This window comes from Homarus americanus, unplaced genomic scaffold, assembly GCF_018991925.1.
Source record: "Homarus americanus isolate GMGI-L3 unplaced genomic scaffold, GMGI_Hamer_2.0 scaffold14467, whole genome shotgun sequence".
In the NCBI taxonomy this organism is placed as follows: domain Eukaryota; kingdom Metazoa; phylum Arthropoda; class Malacostraca; order Decapoda; family Nephropidae; genus Homarus; species Homarus americanus.
In genome coordinates, this window is record NW_024733734.1 from 8822003 (window position 1) to 8839766 (window position 17764).

General features: G+C 44.6%; 1 protein-coding gene across 4 annotated transcripts in view; it reads left to right on the top strand.

Moving 5' to 3' along the window:
* The window catches only part of LOC121870002 (glucocorticoid-induced transcript 1 protein-like), an 83335-nt gene extending 66158 nt beyond the window's left edge, over nucleotides 1-17177 (top strand). For all 4 annotated transcript variants that reach the window (XM_042371693.1, XM_042371696.1, XM_042371695.1 and 1 more), the window contains 6 exons: nucleotides 7154-7296; nucleotides 8776-8987; nucleotides 10769-10896; nucleotides 12066-12211; nucleotides 12340-12644; nucleotides 14154-17177. In XM_042371693.1, coding sequence (XP_042227627.1) covers nucleotides 7154-7296; nucleotides 8776-8987; nucleotides 10769-10896; nucleotides 12066-12211; nucleotides 12340-12644; nucleotides 14154-14514 — 1295 coding nt within the window. In that variant the 3' untranslated portion in view covers nucleotides 14515-17177. The remainder of the gene's footprint in view (nucleotides 1-7153; nucleotides 7297-8775; nucleotides 8988-10768; nucleotides 10897-12065; nucleotides 12212-12339; nucleotides 12645-14153) is intronic.
* The last annotated feature ends 587 nt before the right edge of the window (nucleotides 17178-17764 follow it).

Consider the following 17764-nt stretch of genomic DNA (forward strand, 5'->3'; position numbering starts at 1 on the left):
TGTGTTCTCTTTCGCTCCCTACACGTGTCTTTCTCACCCCTTTTACTGTTCCTCTTACACCTTGTCTTCCCACCCTATTAATGTGTATCCTCACTCTGTACATCGTGGCTCCCTCACCCCACGTGTCTTCCTTCACCCCTACATCGTGTCTTCCTCACCCCTACACTGCTTCCCCACCCCTACACGTGTTCCCTCCTTCCTTCACTTTTCTTCCTCTCACTGTGGTTCCCTACACGTGGTTCTCACTCCCTACACGTAAGTTTTCCTCCCTACACTTGTCTTCTCTTTTTTTGTTTTTGTGTTTTTTGGTTTTGGTTTTTTTTTTTGTGTTTTTTTTGTGTTTTTTTTGTTTTTTTTTTGTTTTTGTTGACTCCCTACATCGTGTCTCCCACTTTGACTTGTCTTCCTCTCACCCTATTTGTGTTCCTCACCTTACGACTGGTTCTTCCTACTCCCTACACGTTCTTCCTTTGACTCTTTCCCTATTAATTGTGTTCCCACTCCCTACCTTGTCTCCCACCCCTACACGTGTCTTCTTCCTCCCCTTCGTGTCTTCTCCTCGTGTTTACCCCTTACATCTTGCCTCTACCCTTATGACTTGTCTTCCTCCTTTTGTTCCTCTCACCTTTTCCTTTACACGTGTCTTCCTTTGCCTCGTTTACGTTCTTCTACCCTTTTGTGTTTTTTTTTGTGGTTTTTTTCCCTATTTGTGGGTTCTTCCTTTCCCTTTCACTTTGTCTTCCCACCCCTACGTGTCGTTCCTTTTTTGTTTTTTTTTTTTTTTGTTTTTTTTTGTTTTTTTTTTGTTTCACTTTCATCGTGTCTTCTCACCTTTACATGTGTTCTCACCTTGCTAATGTGTTCTCATTTGGCTAATGTCTTTTCCTCCTACTGGTTCCTCTCTCCTACTCCCTACACGTGTTCCTCACCCCTACACGTGTCTTCTCTCACTCCCACCGTGTCTTCCTCACCCTACATCGTGTCTTCCTCACCCCTACATCGTGTCTTCTCTATTTTACACGTGTCTCCCCAGCCTCTAACTTTTCTCTCCTCACCCCACTTCGTTCTCTTCTCACCCCTATCGGCGTTTCCTCACCCCTAATGTCTTCCTCACCCCACATCGTGTCTTCCTCACCCCTACATCGTGTCTTCCCACCCTACATTGTGGCTTCCTCACCCCTACACTTGTCTTTCACCCCTACACTGGGCTTCCCACCCCTACATCGTAGCCTCACCCCACGTCTTTCCTCACTGTCTCTTTACACTTGTTTCTTTGTGCTACTGGAACCATAGATCCTGCATGAGGCAGGGTGAGGTATATGTGCGCACATGGTGGGCTGGGTGTGCTGCAGGGGCTGCAGGCGCACATAGGGCTGGGTGTGGGTTGGGCGCGTGGGCTGGGTGTGTGTCGGGGTCTACAGGTATATCAAGTGTCAGTATTTGCACTTCTGCCAACAATCTCTTGTCACGCCCTCCTCGTTATCGTCAACAGGTAATTTGTTATTCCCTCTTATCAATAACTTGTCTTCGCCACGAGTCAGTTAACTGTTAAACCTATTTATTTTTACATTGGGAGCATCGACCTTACCGTAGTACAATGTTAAACCGGCAGGCAGCAGTGGTGGTGTAGCTGTAGTGTGTCCTAGTGAGTGTAGTGGTGTGAGTGTAGTGAGGTGGTGTAGTGTGGAAGTGAGTAGTGTAGTGTAGTGGTATTTTGAGGGTGTAGTGTAGGCCGAGTGTAAGTCACCTACTAGCTGAACAGTTCCTACTAACAAAGCCATTAAAGTAGAACATAGCAACTCTTAGTAAAATGATTGACTGTTGTGGCTGGCACCTTGAGTAACTGACTGGCACCTTGAGTAACTGACTGGCACTTGGTAACTGGCTGGCACCTGGTGACTGGCACCGTACTGACTGGCACCTTTGAGTAACTGGCTGGCACCTGAGTAACTGACTGGCACCTTGAGTAACTGGCTGGCACCTTGAGTAACTGACTGGCACCTTGAGTAACTGACTGGCACCTTGAGTAACTGACTGGCACCTGAGTAACTGGCTGGCACCTTGGTAACTGACTGGCACCTTGAGTAACTGGCTGGCACCTGAACTGGCTGGCACCTTGAGTAACTGACTGGCACCAGTGTGACTGGCACCTTAGGCACCAGGTAACTGGCTGGCACCTGGGTAACTGGTGGCACCTGAGTAACTGGCTGGCACCAGGTGACTGGCTGGCACAGTGCTGGCTGGCACGTGGGTAACTGGCTGGCACCTTGAGTAACTGGCTGCTAGTAGCAGCTGGCAGCGGTAACTGACTGGCACCAGCAGTGGCACCGAGGTAACTGGTGGCACCTTGAGTAACTGACTGGCACCTTGAGTAACTGGCTGGCACCTTGAGTAACTACGGCTGCTGCCTTGAGTAACTGGCTGGCACCTAGGTAACTGGCTGGCTTGAGTAACTGACTGGCACCTGAGGTAACTGGCTGGCACAGCAGCTTGACTGGCACCTGGTGACTGGCACCGCCCAGGTAACTGACTGGCACAGCAGGTAACTGACTGGCACCTTGAGTAACTGACTGGAACCAAGTAACTGTATACCTGACTAACTGGACTGTTAATAACACATTAATTAATAGGTAAATAAACTTGAAGGCTTGACCTCTTGATAAGATACAGGTAAGGAAAAAAGAAGGAATTAAGGAAGGAAGAAAGAAAGGAAGGAAGTGGGAAGTAAGGAAGTAGGAAGTGGGAAGTGGGAGTAAGAAGTGGGGAGAAGAAAGAGTAGGGAAGAAGGTAGTAAGAAGTCACACTCCTGCATTTCTCGTAGTTACGGTGTTGTGGCAGTAGTTACGGTGTTGTGACGGTAGTTACAGTATTGACGTAGTTACGGTGTTGTGACGTATTACGGTGTTGTGACGTAGTTACGGTGTTGTATTCGTTTGTTTTGTGCGTAGTTACGGTGTTGTGGCGGTAGTTACGGTGTTGTGACGGTAGTTACGGTGTTGTGGCAGTAGTTACGGTGTTGTGACGGTAGTTACGGTGTTGTGACGGTAGTTACGGTGTTGTGACGGTAGTTACGGTGTTGTGACGGTAGTTACGGTGTTGGTAGTTACGGTGTTGTGGCAGTTACGGTGTTGTGACGGTAGTTACGGTGTTGTGACGGTAGTTACGGTGTTGTGACGGTAGTTACGGTGTTGTGAGCGGTAGTTACGGTGTTGTGGCGGTAGTTACGGTGTTGTGACGGTAGTTACGGTGTTGTGACGGTAGTTACGGTGTTGTGACGGTAGTTACGGTGTTGTGACGGTAGTTACGGTGTTGTGACGGTAGACGGAGGCAGCAGATTATGAAGACTAGCAAGAGTGAAAGCTTCTATTGATTCTCTGAGAGGGTCAGGTGAAGGCCGCCCTGCCCTGCTGCCGCCCTGCTGCCATTCACTACCACCACCCTGCCGCCACTGCTGCCATTCACTACCTCCACCCTGCCCCACTACCACTCTGCGCCCACTGTTGCCATTCACTACCACCCTGCCGCCCACTACCACCACCCTGCGCCCACTACCACCACCCTGCCGCCCACTACCACCACCCTGCGCCACTACCACCACTCTGCCCCCACTGTTGCCATTCACTACCACCCTGCCGCCCATTGTTGCCATTCACTACCTCCACCCTGCCGCCCACTACCACCACTCTGCCGCCCACTGTTGCCATTCACTACCACCATCCTGCCGCCCACTACCACCACTCTGCCGCCCACTGTTGCCATTCACTACCACCACCCTGCCGCCCTACCACCACCCTGCCGCCCACTGCTGCCATTCAACCCACCCTGCCGCCACTACCACCACTCTGCCGCCCACTGTTGCCATTCACTACCACCACCCTGCCTCCCACTACCCTGCCGCCCACTGCTGCCATTCACTACCATCACCCTGCCCACTACCACCACTCTGCCGCCACTGCTGCATTCACTACCACCACCCTGCCGCCCTACCACCACCCTGCCGCCCACTACCACCACCCTGCCCACTACCACCCTGCCGCCCACTACCACCACCCTGCCCACTACCACCACCCTGCCCCACTACTACCCTGCCCTGCCCACTACCACCACCTGCCCACTACCACCACCCTGCCGCCCACTACCACCACCCTGCCGCCCACTGTTGTCATTCACTACACACACACTGTAAACAATAAGTTGTGGGGATGACTATTGAAAACACCTGAAGTTGGCTGATGTCTGACACCTGAAGGCTGTCTGGTGGCTGATAGGCTGACAACCTGAAGGCTGTCTGGTGGTGCTGACAGTAGGCCGACACACCTGAAGGCTGTCTGGTGGTGCTGACAGTGCTGCACACTGAAGGCTGTCTGTGGTGCTGACAGTGCCCTGACACACCTGAAGGCTGTCTGGTGGGCTGGGTCTGACATGAAGGCTGTCTGGTGGTGCTGAGCTGACTGGGTCTGGTGGTGCTGACAGTAGGCCTGACACACCTGAAGGCTGTCTGGTGGTGCTGACAGTAGGTCCTGACACACCTGAAGGCTGTCTGGTGGTGCTGACAGTAGGCCTGACACCTGAAGGCTGTCTGGTGGTGCTGACAGTAGGCCTGACACACCTGAAGGCTGTCTGGTGCTGACAGTAGGTCTGACACACCTGAAGGCTGTCTGGTGGTGCTGACAGTGGTCTGACACACCTGGGCTGCTGGTGGTGCTGACATGGCTGACACCTGAAGGCTGTCTGGTGGTGCTGACAGTAGGTCTGGCAACCTGAAGGCTGTCTGGTGGTGCTGACAGTAGGCCCTGACACACCTGAAGGCTGTCTGGTGGTGCTGACAGTGGTCGACACACCTGAAGGCTGTCTGGTGGTGCTGACAGAGTCCTGACACACCTGAAGGCTGTCTGGTGTGCTGACAGTAGGCCTGACACACCTGAAGGCTGTCTGGTGGTGCTGACAGTAGGTCCTGACACACCTGAGGCTGTCTGGTGGTGCTGACAGTGGCCCTGACCCTGAAGGCTGTCTGGTGGATGCCCTGACACACCTGAAGGCTGTCTGGTGGTGCTGACAGTAGGTCCTGACACACCTGAAGGCTGTCTGGTGGTGCTGACAGTAGGTCCTGACACACCTGACCTGTTGAGGTGATGACTGACAGGTGATACTACACACAGGTAACATGACTGAGGTGTGACGGTGAAGTGAGGTGGTGGAGGTGTTACGATTACCTCCACATCTCCAACACAGTGATTATCTCCAACACAGTGATTATCTCCAACACAGTGATTATCTCCAACACAGTGATTATCTCCAACACAGTGATTATCTCCAACACAGTGATTATCTCACACAGTGATTATCTCCAACACAGTGATTATCTCCACAGTGATTATCTCCAACACAGTGATTATCTCCAACACAGTGATTATCTCCAACACGATTATCTCCAACACAGTGATTATCTCCAACACAGTGATTATCTCAACAGTGATTATCTGAAGGTTTAGTTAGTGTAGTCAGGGTAGGAAAATAGGAACACATCTTCACTACAATCTACGTTACTACAGCAGCATCCTAAGTGTGAGAGAGATGTAGTGGTGGTGATGATGGGAGTGGTGGTGATAGTGGTGATGATGGGAGTGGTGGTGGTGGTGGTGGTGATGATGGGGATGGTGGTGGTGGTGGTGGTGATGGTGGGGGTGGTGGTGGTGGTGGTGATGTGGGGAGTAGTGGTGGTATGGGTGATGATGGAATGGTGGTGGTGATAGTGTTGTGGGTGTGGTGTGTGGTGGTGTGGTGTGTGGTGTGGTGTGTGTGGGGTGTGGTGGTGGGTGTGGGTGGTGGTGGTATGTGATGATGGGGTGGTGGTGGTGATAGTGGTGATGATGATGGGGGTGGTGGTGATAGTGGTGATGATGGGGTGGTGTGGTGATGTGGTGATGGTGGGTGGTGGTGGTGTGTGGTGATGATGATGGTGGTGATAGTGGTGATGGGGGTGGTGGTGGTGGTGATGATGGTGTGGTGTGGTGATGATGGGTGGTGGTGGTGGTGGTGATGATGGGTGGTGGTGGTGGTGGTGATGATGGGGTGGTGGTGGTGTAGTGGTGATGGTGGTGGTGATGATGGGAGTGGTGGTGGTGGTGGTGTGTGGGGTGGTGTGTGGGGTGGTGGTGATGATGGGAGTGGTGGTGGTGGTGGTGATGATGGGAGTGGTGGTGGTGATAGTGGTGATGATGGGAGTGGTGGTGGTGATGGGAGTGGTGGTGGTGATAGTGGTGATGATGGGAGTGGTGATGACAGTTTCTTGTACTTGAAGGGTGAGGAACTAGAGAGAGAACTAGCACTCCATTCATAACCTCGAGTGTAAAAAAACCTTTACAAGTTAGTGAGGTGTAACTCGTGCCCTCCCCCCCTCCCCCCACACGTCAGAGATAGAGAGAAAAGAGAGGTATATAGAGAGAAGAGAGAGAGAGATAGAAAAGATATAGAGAAAGGGAGATAATGATTGTAAGATGGTCAGGTCAGGTCAGGTCAGGTCAGGTCAGGATTATAACACTTTCAGTCATCAGGATATATGTAAACGAGTTAATGTTTTACAGGGAGACGAAAGGTGAACCAACTCTTGTTTATCTGACGGTGGTGGCGTTGTCCTCCCCACCCACTAACTTACTCAGTAGTTTTACCTGTCATGAGTGGTGTGTGTGTGTGTGTATGACGGTCGATGTTGTGTAGAAATTATGTGTCGTGGGCATAGTGTGGTATGCCTGTGAGGAGGAGGAGGAGGAGGAGGGGGGGATGGTGTTGATGGATGGGCTGTGTAAAAGGTGTGTTTAACGGTATGTCGTAGAGGAGGGAGGAGAAGAAAAGTTGACACACTGAAGAAATTATATTGTGACGTATGACGGGGTGTGTGGGGGGTAGTAGTACAGGTGATGGTCGTTAAGAGAATAGGTCACCTGGCTGCCGGTCATTACCCCCTAACTTGCCTATATGACCCTATACGGTAATGCACTTGACCTGATCACGCCTTCCTGTGTTACTGCACGCACTTACAGAGAGGGTTGAGTGTGTGTTTGAGAGAGAGAGAGGGGGTGTATGTGTTTGTTTGTTTCTGTGTTTGTACCATTTCCATGTCTTGTTACTAATAATGAATTGTTGTGTTGTGTAGGTCGAGTGAGAACTGGTCGAGGTGGTGAGGGGAGCGCGCTGATGCGACGCACGGCTTCGCTGGACACCATCTACCTCAAGGGACAGTGGCCTAAGGACGACCAACCCTTCACAAACTTGCTGAATGTAGACAAGGCTTCACAGGTGAGTCCTTCTTTTACACACACACACACCTGCTGCATGTAGACAAGGCTTCACAGGTGAGTCCTTCTTTTACACACACACACACACACACCTGCTGCATGTAGACAAGGCTTCACAGGTGAATCCTTCCCCCTCACACACACACACAGTTACACCTGTACCTTAAACAAAGCTTCATACACCTGCCACACTTACAGTTAGGGGATAATTAGGTTAGATTAAGAGAAAATTAAGGAGATTAGGGGAGATTTAGGGAGATCAGGAGATAATTAATGAGATGATAGGTCAGGTCAGGTCATCTCAGGTAGTCTTGGAAAACAAATAGAGTTAGGTGGATTTAACGGAGTTTTAGGTAAAGGTAAAATTTATGAAACATTTTAAGGGATAACTGAGGTAGAATTTATGAAACATTTTAAGGGATAACTGAGGTAGAATTTATTAGACATTTTAAGGGATAACTGAGGTAGAATTTATTAGACATTTTAAGGGATAACTGAGGTAGAATTTATGAAACATTTTTAGGGATAACTGAGGTAGAATTTATTAGACATTTTAAGGGATAACCGAGGTAGAATTTACAAGATGTAGAATGCCCACCACGATACATTAGTTACCGTCCAGACGAGACAGAGAATGACCAAGGGAGACTTAAGAAGATCAGGGAAGTCTTGGGGGGAGGATACTTAGGAAGGCTAGGTGGGACTTAAGAAAGACTTAGGAGGTGGTCCCTGGAAGCTTAAGAGAGAGTTAGCAAGTCTGAAAAAAGGGAGTCTTGGAGGAGGGGGATGGGGGTATAAGGTGAACAGGTTCTGGATTACCTTGGAAACACTTTCTCCCCCCTCTCAAGGGATGGTCTAGTGGAAGGTTGTGGGAAAGAGGGGGGGGAGGAGGGTTCAGTGGAAGGTTCTGGGGGGGGGGAGGAGCTAGGAGAGTTATAACTGTACAGAATATAATGAGATGTGTGTACATCACTGGACATCACTCTCAGATACTGTAATTCCTTTTCACGTGATGACGCTGTGCAGGGATTTCTTTTTTAACAGATTTTAATAAGGTATAATTCCCTAATATTAACTGCATACAATATGTAAGATGTTCCTGAACTTTTGAATTAATGCAAGTTCTGTAACTCATAACACATGTACTGAACTGTACTATACTCACATTTGAATGAGAGATATTCCATGAGGTCATATCTTAGTAAACAAGACATGTGTGTTGTTCATGCTCAACAAAACTAACTGAATGTGTTTCCCTTGTGTGCTCCCCAAAAAACATTGTGATTTTGAACTGATCTATTATGTAGATTTTAAATGTATTTTAGGTGTGTAGCTCAGCTGTCGAGTGTACAGAACAGTTGGTGAAGCACATTTGCCTTGGTGGACACCAAACTTGATGAACTGTGGACTTGAATGATGAGTGGATCCATTTTCTCCAATATGTATTAGTCTTTCTCACTATGTGAATTTGTGTTCACAGACCCCAGAAGAGTGGGCCTCAAGCTGTTATGGGGGGGTGAGCCTTGGTTGGTCGGTGTACGAAGAATCCAATAACAGCGGCAGCAATAGTAGCAGTAACAACAGCAGCAGACGCCCCTCAGTGTCTGTGGTGTCATCCCCGTGGTTGACTAGTGGGCACCAGACTCCTACTGCGGCATCGGGAGAACAAATAGACAAATTTATTCGACATCGGTAAGTATCTCGGTGCCTTCTTCCTGCCTCTGATTTAGGCTTGTACTAATGATTCATTACAGTACTACCTGGCACAATATAATATATTTTTTAGTTTCATATTTATGTCAACGTTTGGTTACTTGAGTGTTTGATCCACGAAGGAATGGTCACAGGTTAAATCCCAGCTAGTGTGGAGAATTAAGTTCCCTCTTTACACACGTCCCCTTATGCCAGTAAATAAGTCCACTCTTGGATGAACTTGCTGGTGGTAGAACATCTCTGGAGTAGGATCCTGCCAAGCTGGTGTATGCCAAGACTCAAGGATTAAATGCCTATCCAGCTACCCTAAAGAATAGGCTTGTGTGTGTGTGTGTGTGTGAACTGCAGGTGATGCTAGTTCATTTGCTGCAGCTTGAGGTATAGTACAGTATATTTATGAATTTACTTTAGCCATATTTGTATCTTGATGAGCAGCTCTGTGAATACTGGTCTTGTCTCACTGGTTGAGACAACTAATAATTACACTTGGCTGCTTTTGTTTGATATAATCTGGGGTCAAGAGAACATCCGCCTGGTAGCTAGAACAAGGATTGGAATTGGACAGCCATAGTTGTGTGTGTGTGTTTGTCTGAATGGTTAAGAACTTTTTTAATGTCTGGTTAATTAATTTCAAGTGCATTTTGCCTCACAGGTAACAAGATTTTTTCCCATTTCACAAGACATTTGTTTTGATGCTGTCTCATTTTGAATTACATTAATGAGTGTGCAGGATTTATTCTTCACACAAATGATGTAGGTTTGTTTTTCTCCCAGTTTGGTCACAAGAATAAAAAAAACAAAATAAAAATACTTGTTCATGAGCCACGGGCACATTTTAACACATCTGGACTTACAGTTTTGACTTTCAACTGTTTGGTTATATAATTTTTCCATATACTGTATTTAAAATTTGCTCTGAAACACTGTAGATTTATTCTAAGTTCTTTGGTGATGTCAACCAGAGATGTAACTTTCTTAATTGCCCCCTCATACTGTACCAATACTGTACCTGTACCACAAAAATATAAGCTCAGTCTTGTTGTTTCTATAGTACTTGAGTATTTTTTATATACTCCAGAGAGAGAGAGACTATAGTTGGTCATGTACTGTACTGGACATTCATTTTGGTGGGTTGTCTGCAACTTAGATCAAGAGTAGACCATACAGATATAAATATAGTAATGCTAGATTTATGAGTAAAGATAAATAAAAATGTTGGTGCAGTATATATAAAATGGACCCTTTGAGTATGTAATGAATACACTGAGTGGGTACAGTACAGTACGTATTTGTAAATCATGAAGGAAATACAAACTTACCAAGATAAATGTTTCATCTGTATAATTGTAAGGAGAAGCACATGGGCATAACCTATTTGTCATTAGTGTTGTTATACAGGATAAATTATAGACCGTAAGGAGCTGACACTTGAATGATAGACAATGAAAACCTCTAGTTACCGGACCACAGTATATGGAGAGAATCCGTTATATCGAGGACCCGTTATATGTGAAACCTCCATCCAATGAACTATATAGAGATCAAAGTCCTTTATAGCGAGGGTCCACTAGATATGAAACCCCTATTTAATGGATTTTATGGAGAGATGACTCCATTGTTTGCAGGCTATAATGAACTAACAACTCTATTATATGTTGGCACCAGTAACTTGATGAGGTTATTATTTGTTGGCAGAAATAAGCTCCTTTAAGAATTACTTGTTGTTAACGTCTGCGTCACATCCACCGGACTATTTCCAGGCTGCAACGAACCAACAAAGAAGGTACAGCAGGGGGTGGGCTGCGCTACAGTCCCGTACATGCTGATCACTCCGTCCTTGCACCAACTCCCATACACCCAAGACACCATCCCCTCCAACATACAAATGGTGAGTGTCCTGCTGTTGAATTGAGAGGAAAAGTGAAGTCTATTGCCAGTAATTTTTTTTTTGCCAAATTTTATGAATAATCTTCTCATCTTCTTAATATTATCCAGTCATACAGTACTTCCTCTTCTCTCAGTCATACTTCTTTCCTGTACATTCATTCATACTCCCTGTTCATCCAAGCATACCTCTTTTTCCATCCAGTCATATTGCCTGCTCATACAGTCATACATCTTGTCCAATAAATTATACTTCCTGGCCCATGAGTCACACTTGCTGGTCCATTGAGGGTGTGTGGTGGAAATACTGTATGAATAAAGTTGTTTTGAAAATAAGTAGAAGTAAACAGAGCAAAGCTGAGGTGATGTTTCTTCTCTATCATAGGTTACAATAATTTGTTTTCTGGTTCCCTGGATAACTTTCAAATGTAGACGAGTTTACAGCCGCGATGATTCTTTGTCTCAACACCAAAATACCATTGTGAGGGGGGTTTTTTGTCTGTGTTTTTCTTTCATTGAAATTGCCAGCTTAGGTTACATCATCAGAAGAGGTGAGAGAATGTCAGATAATAAGTACTTGTGGTTGAAACAGATTCACTGGATCATATTGAAATGTAAAGTATATGTTATAACAATGCTTCAGTTTGCATATCTTAGAGATCAGTCCTTTTTATCTCTGGTATATTGAATGTATTAATTGATGAAGAATAAGTTAATGAGCCTTAAGTTCTATACACACTGAATTAAATAGTGGGAAAAGTTGACTAAAAGTTTACAACAGGTGTGAGATGCCATTATTGATGTTGCATTTCATTTATATTGCCAACTTAGACAAAATGTGGTAAAATTAACAGTTTTTATTGTTACAATCCTCCTTATTGGCATCTGGGTGAATTGTTCTGTAGGATCCAAAAATTGTGTTTGTGTATCAACCGTTGAATTCATTCATTAGGATCAAAACATTTTAATATTATATTATTAGTTAATTTTACCACTTGGCTCAAATGTTTTTTTTTATATTAAACAAGTGAATTAAATCGGTAGGATCAAAATGCTGTTCAGTAATGTCATATTGATAAGGGGTCTGTTTAGTTGGGTCAGAGGGCTATAACATTGTGTTAACAAATGAATTCAGTCTTTTCAATCCTAATATTTTTACTGTTTTGTTAACAGGTGGGTCCCGTGCCATCCCCATACCACAGTTGCCAAAGCCACTGCTTCCTCCTCGGCTGCGCAGCTCCGTGGAGGGTCTTAACCAAGAAATTGAACGCCTCGTCTTACGCCCGTCCCACATACCTGGGGATGACGTAGATGATGGGGTATGTACAGTAATTTAGGCAGGATCATTACACCTTAGATGTTATAATTTCTTTTGGTACAGTAGTTCTTTCATAGCAGGTGATGCCAACACATCTATGACCTGCTGATTTCAACGTTGTGTTTACAGTGGGGTGAAGTTGCACGTGACGGTCGAAGAGCACCAATTGCCGACTACCTGCGGTTTACGAGAAGTATCGACACTCAGACTCCGGCTCGAGGGTCAACAGTCTCTGCAACCAGTTCCAACCACACATCACCCTCCCTCTCCCCACCGACCTCTCCGCCACCTAGCCAGGATGCTGCCATGCCACCTTTGACTCCAAGCCCAACTAGTGCTCCGACACTGGCAACTTCCCCACACATAAACAAGTTTTTGGCACGGGAGCCTCCCGACGGCTGCGAGAGAGTAGCCCTCAAGCAGCACGAAGACAGGTAAAGTAATGCATTGTACATTACTTTGGTTGATTTTTTCTATTTCCCAAACAAAATTCACCAAGAATTGGTTTTGTGCTGCTTATTTAAAAAGTAGCTTGTCAAAAAGTTCTGAAAGTAAATGAGTTAGTCATTCATTTAGGATTTACAATACAGTATATTCATAGAGCTGGCAGACTGCATGGTGTTGCAAGTCAATAAGATCAACTGGGGCTTTATCAACATTAAATGAGAAAGGAGAAGCAACCAAGGTCACTGTCAGTTTCAATAAGCTTGGAATCAGAGAGTAAATTTGGTGAGTCTAAGAACACTTTAGGTTTACATCACAAACAGCTGTTGCAAATTCAAATCTCTTTGTTTCCTGTCAAAAACAACCAATCTCTGCTCATTTCCCACACTCTTTTCAGGACCTTTCCCAAATAACTTATCTTACATTAGTGTGACATAGAACATCTGTGTTGGATTTTAAATTCTTCACAACTTTGCCTACATTTACAACACTTACAGAGGACCTCTTGGTGGATGATGCAGTGGAGGAAAACAATATTCTGCTGAGCATTTGTGGCTTTCATTTGGTCTTTAATTCTTTTTCAGCAACCCAGTATTTTTACTCATCAGATTTGGACTTCCATCGTTGGTCACTCTCATCTATTTTTCCCCAATCCAGTCTTAATTTTTTGATGCACATATGTACTGCTTGCAGTTGTTGGATCTTTCATTGATGTCAGTTCTTCTGTGAGCTAAATGATCAACTGGACTGTATCTGGTGTCACAACTCTCAGTGAGTGTTAGTGAAAAATATTTAAAGTTACATATTTTATTTTTTAACTATAGATGCAGGTTCTTAGCAATATCCTCAACATGTCTGACAATAGTTCTCCTTCACAGATTTATATTATCTAACTGGTTCATCTTGTCTGGACATAAAATATGTGTACAGGCCGAGTTAACCACACACCCCTTATTGTTCTTGGCAATTTTGTGCACAACTCTTGTGTTATCATCTTGGGATATTGTTTTGTGAAAATACTCTCCTTTCTTTCATTTGACTACCGTATATACTTGTGTATAAACTGATCTCATATATAGTTCCACTCTTGATTTTTTGGTAAAAATCCCGAGATTTTCATATATCTCTTGTATGATTCAGTCTCAGCTTTTGAGAAATACAAGGTATAATCCTGGACATAATTTGTAGCAAGACGCCACGTTCACACCAACGTGTCTTGGCCGTGACCACCACCACAGCAGCTGACGCTATGAACGGTGTTACCAACTCTGAAACTGAATTCCCATCAGTTACCAACTCCTATGAGGAATAAGATAAAATAATATGTACCAGTAAATGTGAAGAATAAATCAAAATTGTACTTAAAAAAAAACACTGGTCTCTCGGTCAGTCACTCGGCTCCCACCAAGTTGCCAGATACCGCTGTTTGAACAAATCATACTGAAAACAGTTACTTCACTTCTTAGGCTGCCTGTACCTAACAATATCCCTGTCTACAGGTCAGGTGCAACTACGAGAGGTGCATGGCCAGCCGTCAGACCTCCTGGTGCTTTCACTCTTAGACCCAGTCAGGGGTCAGCCTTCTGTCCGCCAGACAGGTTAGGAACGGAAGAGATGTGTGGAGCCACAGCTCTCCCTGTGTGTCAGCATCACACTGGTACCGTGAGTGAACCTTGTCCTGTGTGTGGAAGCAGTAGTATTAGCGGATGTCCTCCCGATGTTGGTAGTCCAGATCAAGAACTCCAACAACCGTCTTCAAGTCAGTCAGCAGCAACGTGTGAAGCTGGTGTGTCTACTATGGTCCCTGGTCCTGCCAGCACAAGTATAGGGACATCCTCTGAAGTCACTGCTGATCAATAGCGAAGGCCATGTTTTAGCACATTTTACAATTATTTTTGTCATCCTGCAGTTTAACAGTTATCTTAAAAAGTGGTTCAGACATTGTGGTTCTTAATAGACATTATAGTGATTCGTGAATATGCTTACTGAGTATTATTTGGTATGTATTAATGTACACAGTGTATTAACTTTCAACGTGATTCAGCATTTCCAAGGCAATTTTGTACGTATATCCCAATGTTGCATATTGTTCACCTAGAAGTGAATAAGCTCCCTTACATCTCAGGATTTAATGGATAAGTAGCCACTATAACGTAGACCTAATTGACACATTGTAGGGAACTGCTCATGTACTTACTCTTCGTCCTCTTGGTGGGGGACCAGTCGACTACCCTCCTGCCAGGGAAGCATTGACTCTTCTGCTAGTGAAACTGGTGTAATCACTTATGTTGCTGGAACTAGTGTAATAACCTCCTACTACAGGAACTTTAGAATGACTTGCTGGTGTGGAAAGTTATTCACATACCCTCCTGCTCTGAAAGTGTAAAAAATGATGTCATTTTGGTGAATTATCTTAAGTATTCTCCTTATATTGTAACAGGTAAAGTCTCTCTTCTGCTAAAGGATTAATGAAATGATCCTTTTTCTGGAATAGAAATAGCTGTCTGCATACAATCACCTGAAATAAATGGTTGTTGTCGTGATAAAACTTTTGGCCATCCACAACTGGCCCGGCTACTATTAAAGGACAACATGTCACCAGCATATTGGAGGACTGGTTTGACACCCATTGAGGATTGTCATCTGTGATATCTGTTAATAGACTGGTTAAATTTGCTGGTTCACAAGACTTCTGTTGATCTCTCGTAACAGTATTCATTTTTTTTCTTACTTGTTCAAACCATTTTTCAATTAAGGCAAGTGATTAATTCATAGGCAATATGAAAAATATAAACTTAATTTAATTTGACATATTCTCAATTGCAGTGTAGTTGCCATTCTATCTGTGGTACTTTTAGTGGTGCTAAATTACTTGGAAGGAACCAATTTAATGATGCCTCTGCTGGGAGGGAGTAGTGTGGTTATGCTCCTGCTAGGAGGAAACTTGACCATTCTTGTCCCTAATTGAAAAGAACCAGTCTTATGTTTCTGCTGGGATAAAATCAGTTACACCATTCTTCTACTGGAAACAAAAGTGGATCCTGCCCTGACTGAAAAAAGTCTTATACCTCTTGTGGAAGGGAATCAGTTTCCTCATGTATATGGTGACAAGAATCCAGTCTCATCATGCTCCTAGTACAAGGGAACCAGTTTCATCATGCACCTGGTAGGAGGGATGTCTCGTCGTGCCCCTGCTGGGAGGGAACGAGTTTCATCATTCCTCTGCCAGGAGGGAACCAGTCTCATCATGCCCGTTGGGAGGAACCAGTCTCATCATTCCCCTGTAGGGAGAAACTAGTCTGACCATGCCTTTGTCGGGAGGAATCATTCTGATGAAACCCCTGTTGGGAGGAACCAGTCTGATCATGCCCTTGTTGGGAGGAACCAGTCTCATCATGCCTTTGTTGGGAGGAACCAGTCTGATTATGCCCCAGTTGAGAGGAACCAGTCTGATCATGTCCCTGTTGGGAGGAACCAGTCTCATCATACCCTTGTTGGGAGGAACCAGTCTGATCATGCATTATAAACACAATTTACACCATAACAAGTTCCTGCTGGAAACCTGTGATAGATTTCTTTGGATAAAATAAGATGTGGATCTGGATCGCTGGTGGTTGAGTGTGCCAACTGCTGTTGTGGCTGCTGCTCAAGTGGCAGCAGTTTAATTCAGCAACCTTAAGTCAGTAATGATACTTATCTGACATCCAAGAATATACCTCTGTTAAAAAAAGTCAGCCCTTCCCCTTACCCCTTTTTTTTATTAGAATTAAAATTTCTTTGCAAAAATAGATACAAGTGCTTACAAAACCACAGTTCAACCTGTCTTGCAGTATGGATTACAGTACACTTCTTTTGGCAGGGGTGTATTTTAATGTCTGTATAAGTTCATTGAATAAATCTACACTGTTATGGGCTGCATCAGGATTCTCAAAGATTTGTAGGAAATATCTTCCTCTTAATTGGAGATATCAGAACACATCTATCTGGATCACTTGAAGCACAGTACAAAGATGACAACTGAAAAACAGCATCTATAATGTATCAAGACCACAGTATGTAGATGAACTGTCTTATCACCAAATAGGAGGAAGTTTAACGTACAAATTTCTGGGAATATGACCATGCCCGCTCGCAGTGTAACTAAATTCAGTATTTGCATGACTGACTGTAATGCTGCTGGGAACTCTCCATCACCAGTAGCTTACATATTATAAAGCTAGTGGTGCCCAGCATGAGGAAAAAACTGCAGAAATCAGTTTACGAGCAAGTCACCAGTCTATAGTTGTCTGCTGGTCCGTGACCTAGATTGTCGTGTGCCTGCTACACCCAGTCTAAGGTCGTCGGCTAGTCTGTGACCTAGATTGATGTGTGCCTGTTACACCTGGTCTGTGGTTGTCTGCTGGCTGGTCCATAACCTAGATTGAGGTGTACCTGCTACACCCGCTACACCAGCCTCCTGTAGAAGGACCTCGGGTATGCCTCGGCTAATCTCACTTCTCATTAAACGCTCATTAAAATGAAAAGTTGTATGATTCTCCCTTTCTGAATTTACCCCGTGCCTCTGTTAGAAGTGAAATGTATTTTCGTGTATACTGCACAACGTAGATAATGGATACATTGTAGTCTGGCATTTTTTCTTCCTCTGTACGTAATAACTGTGCAGCACCCTGTATTTTGTTTGTTGTACACATAAGTCAGACCTCTACAAGCAAATAAGCTTAAGAATGCTAAGGTATCATTATTGGATTGAATCTGTGTAGAAATGTTAAGGGTATGAGGAGGAAAAGCAATAGAATGCAAGACTGAAGGAAGAGTAGCAAGCAAAAGAATGGCAAAGACCATGAATAGTTTCCCAATACAGTACAGTATAAACAGAAAAAGAGGATAAAAATGAAATAAATTTTTTGGGAATAAGTATATTTGAGTACAGTATATTGTACAGTGTATGGTTGGTTTATTGAGAGAGTTGTTGCAAAAATGGAGAGTACAGCACAGTGTATTAAAGATAAAGTGGTGTGGATACAGAAAATGAAGAGGATGTATAGAAGGGAAATAATGTGTCTGGCATTCATGGATCAAGAAAAAAAACAAGATGCACTTGATAGAATTT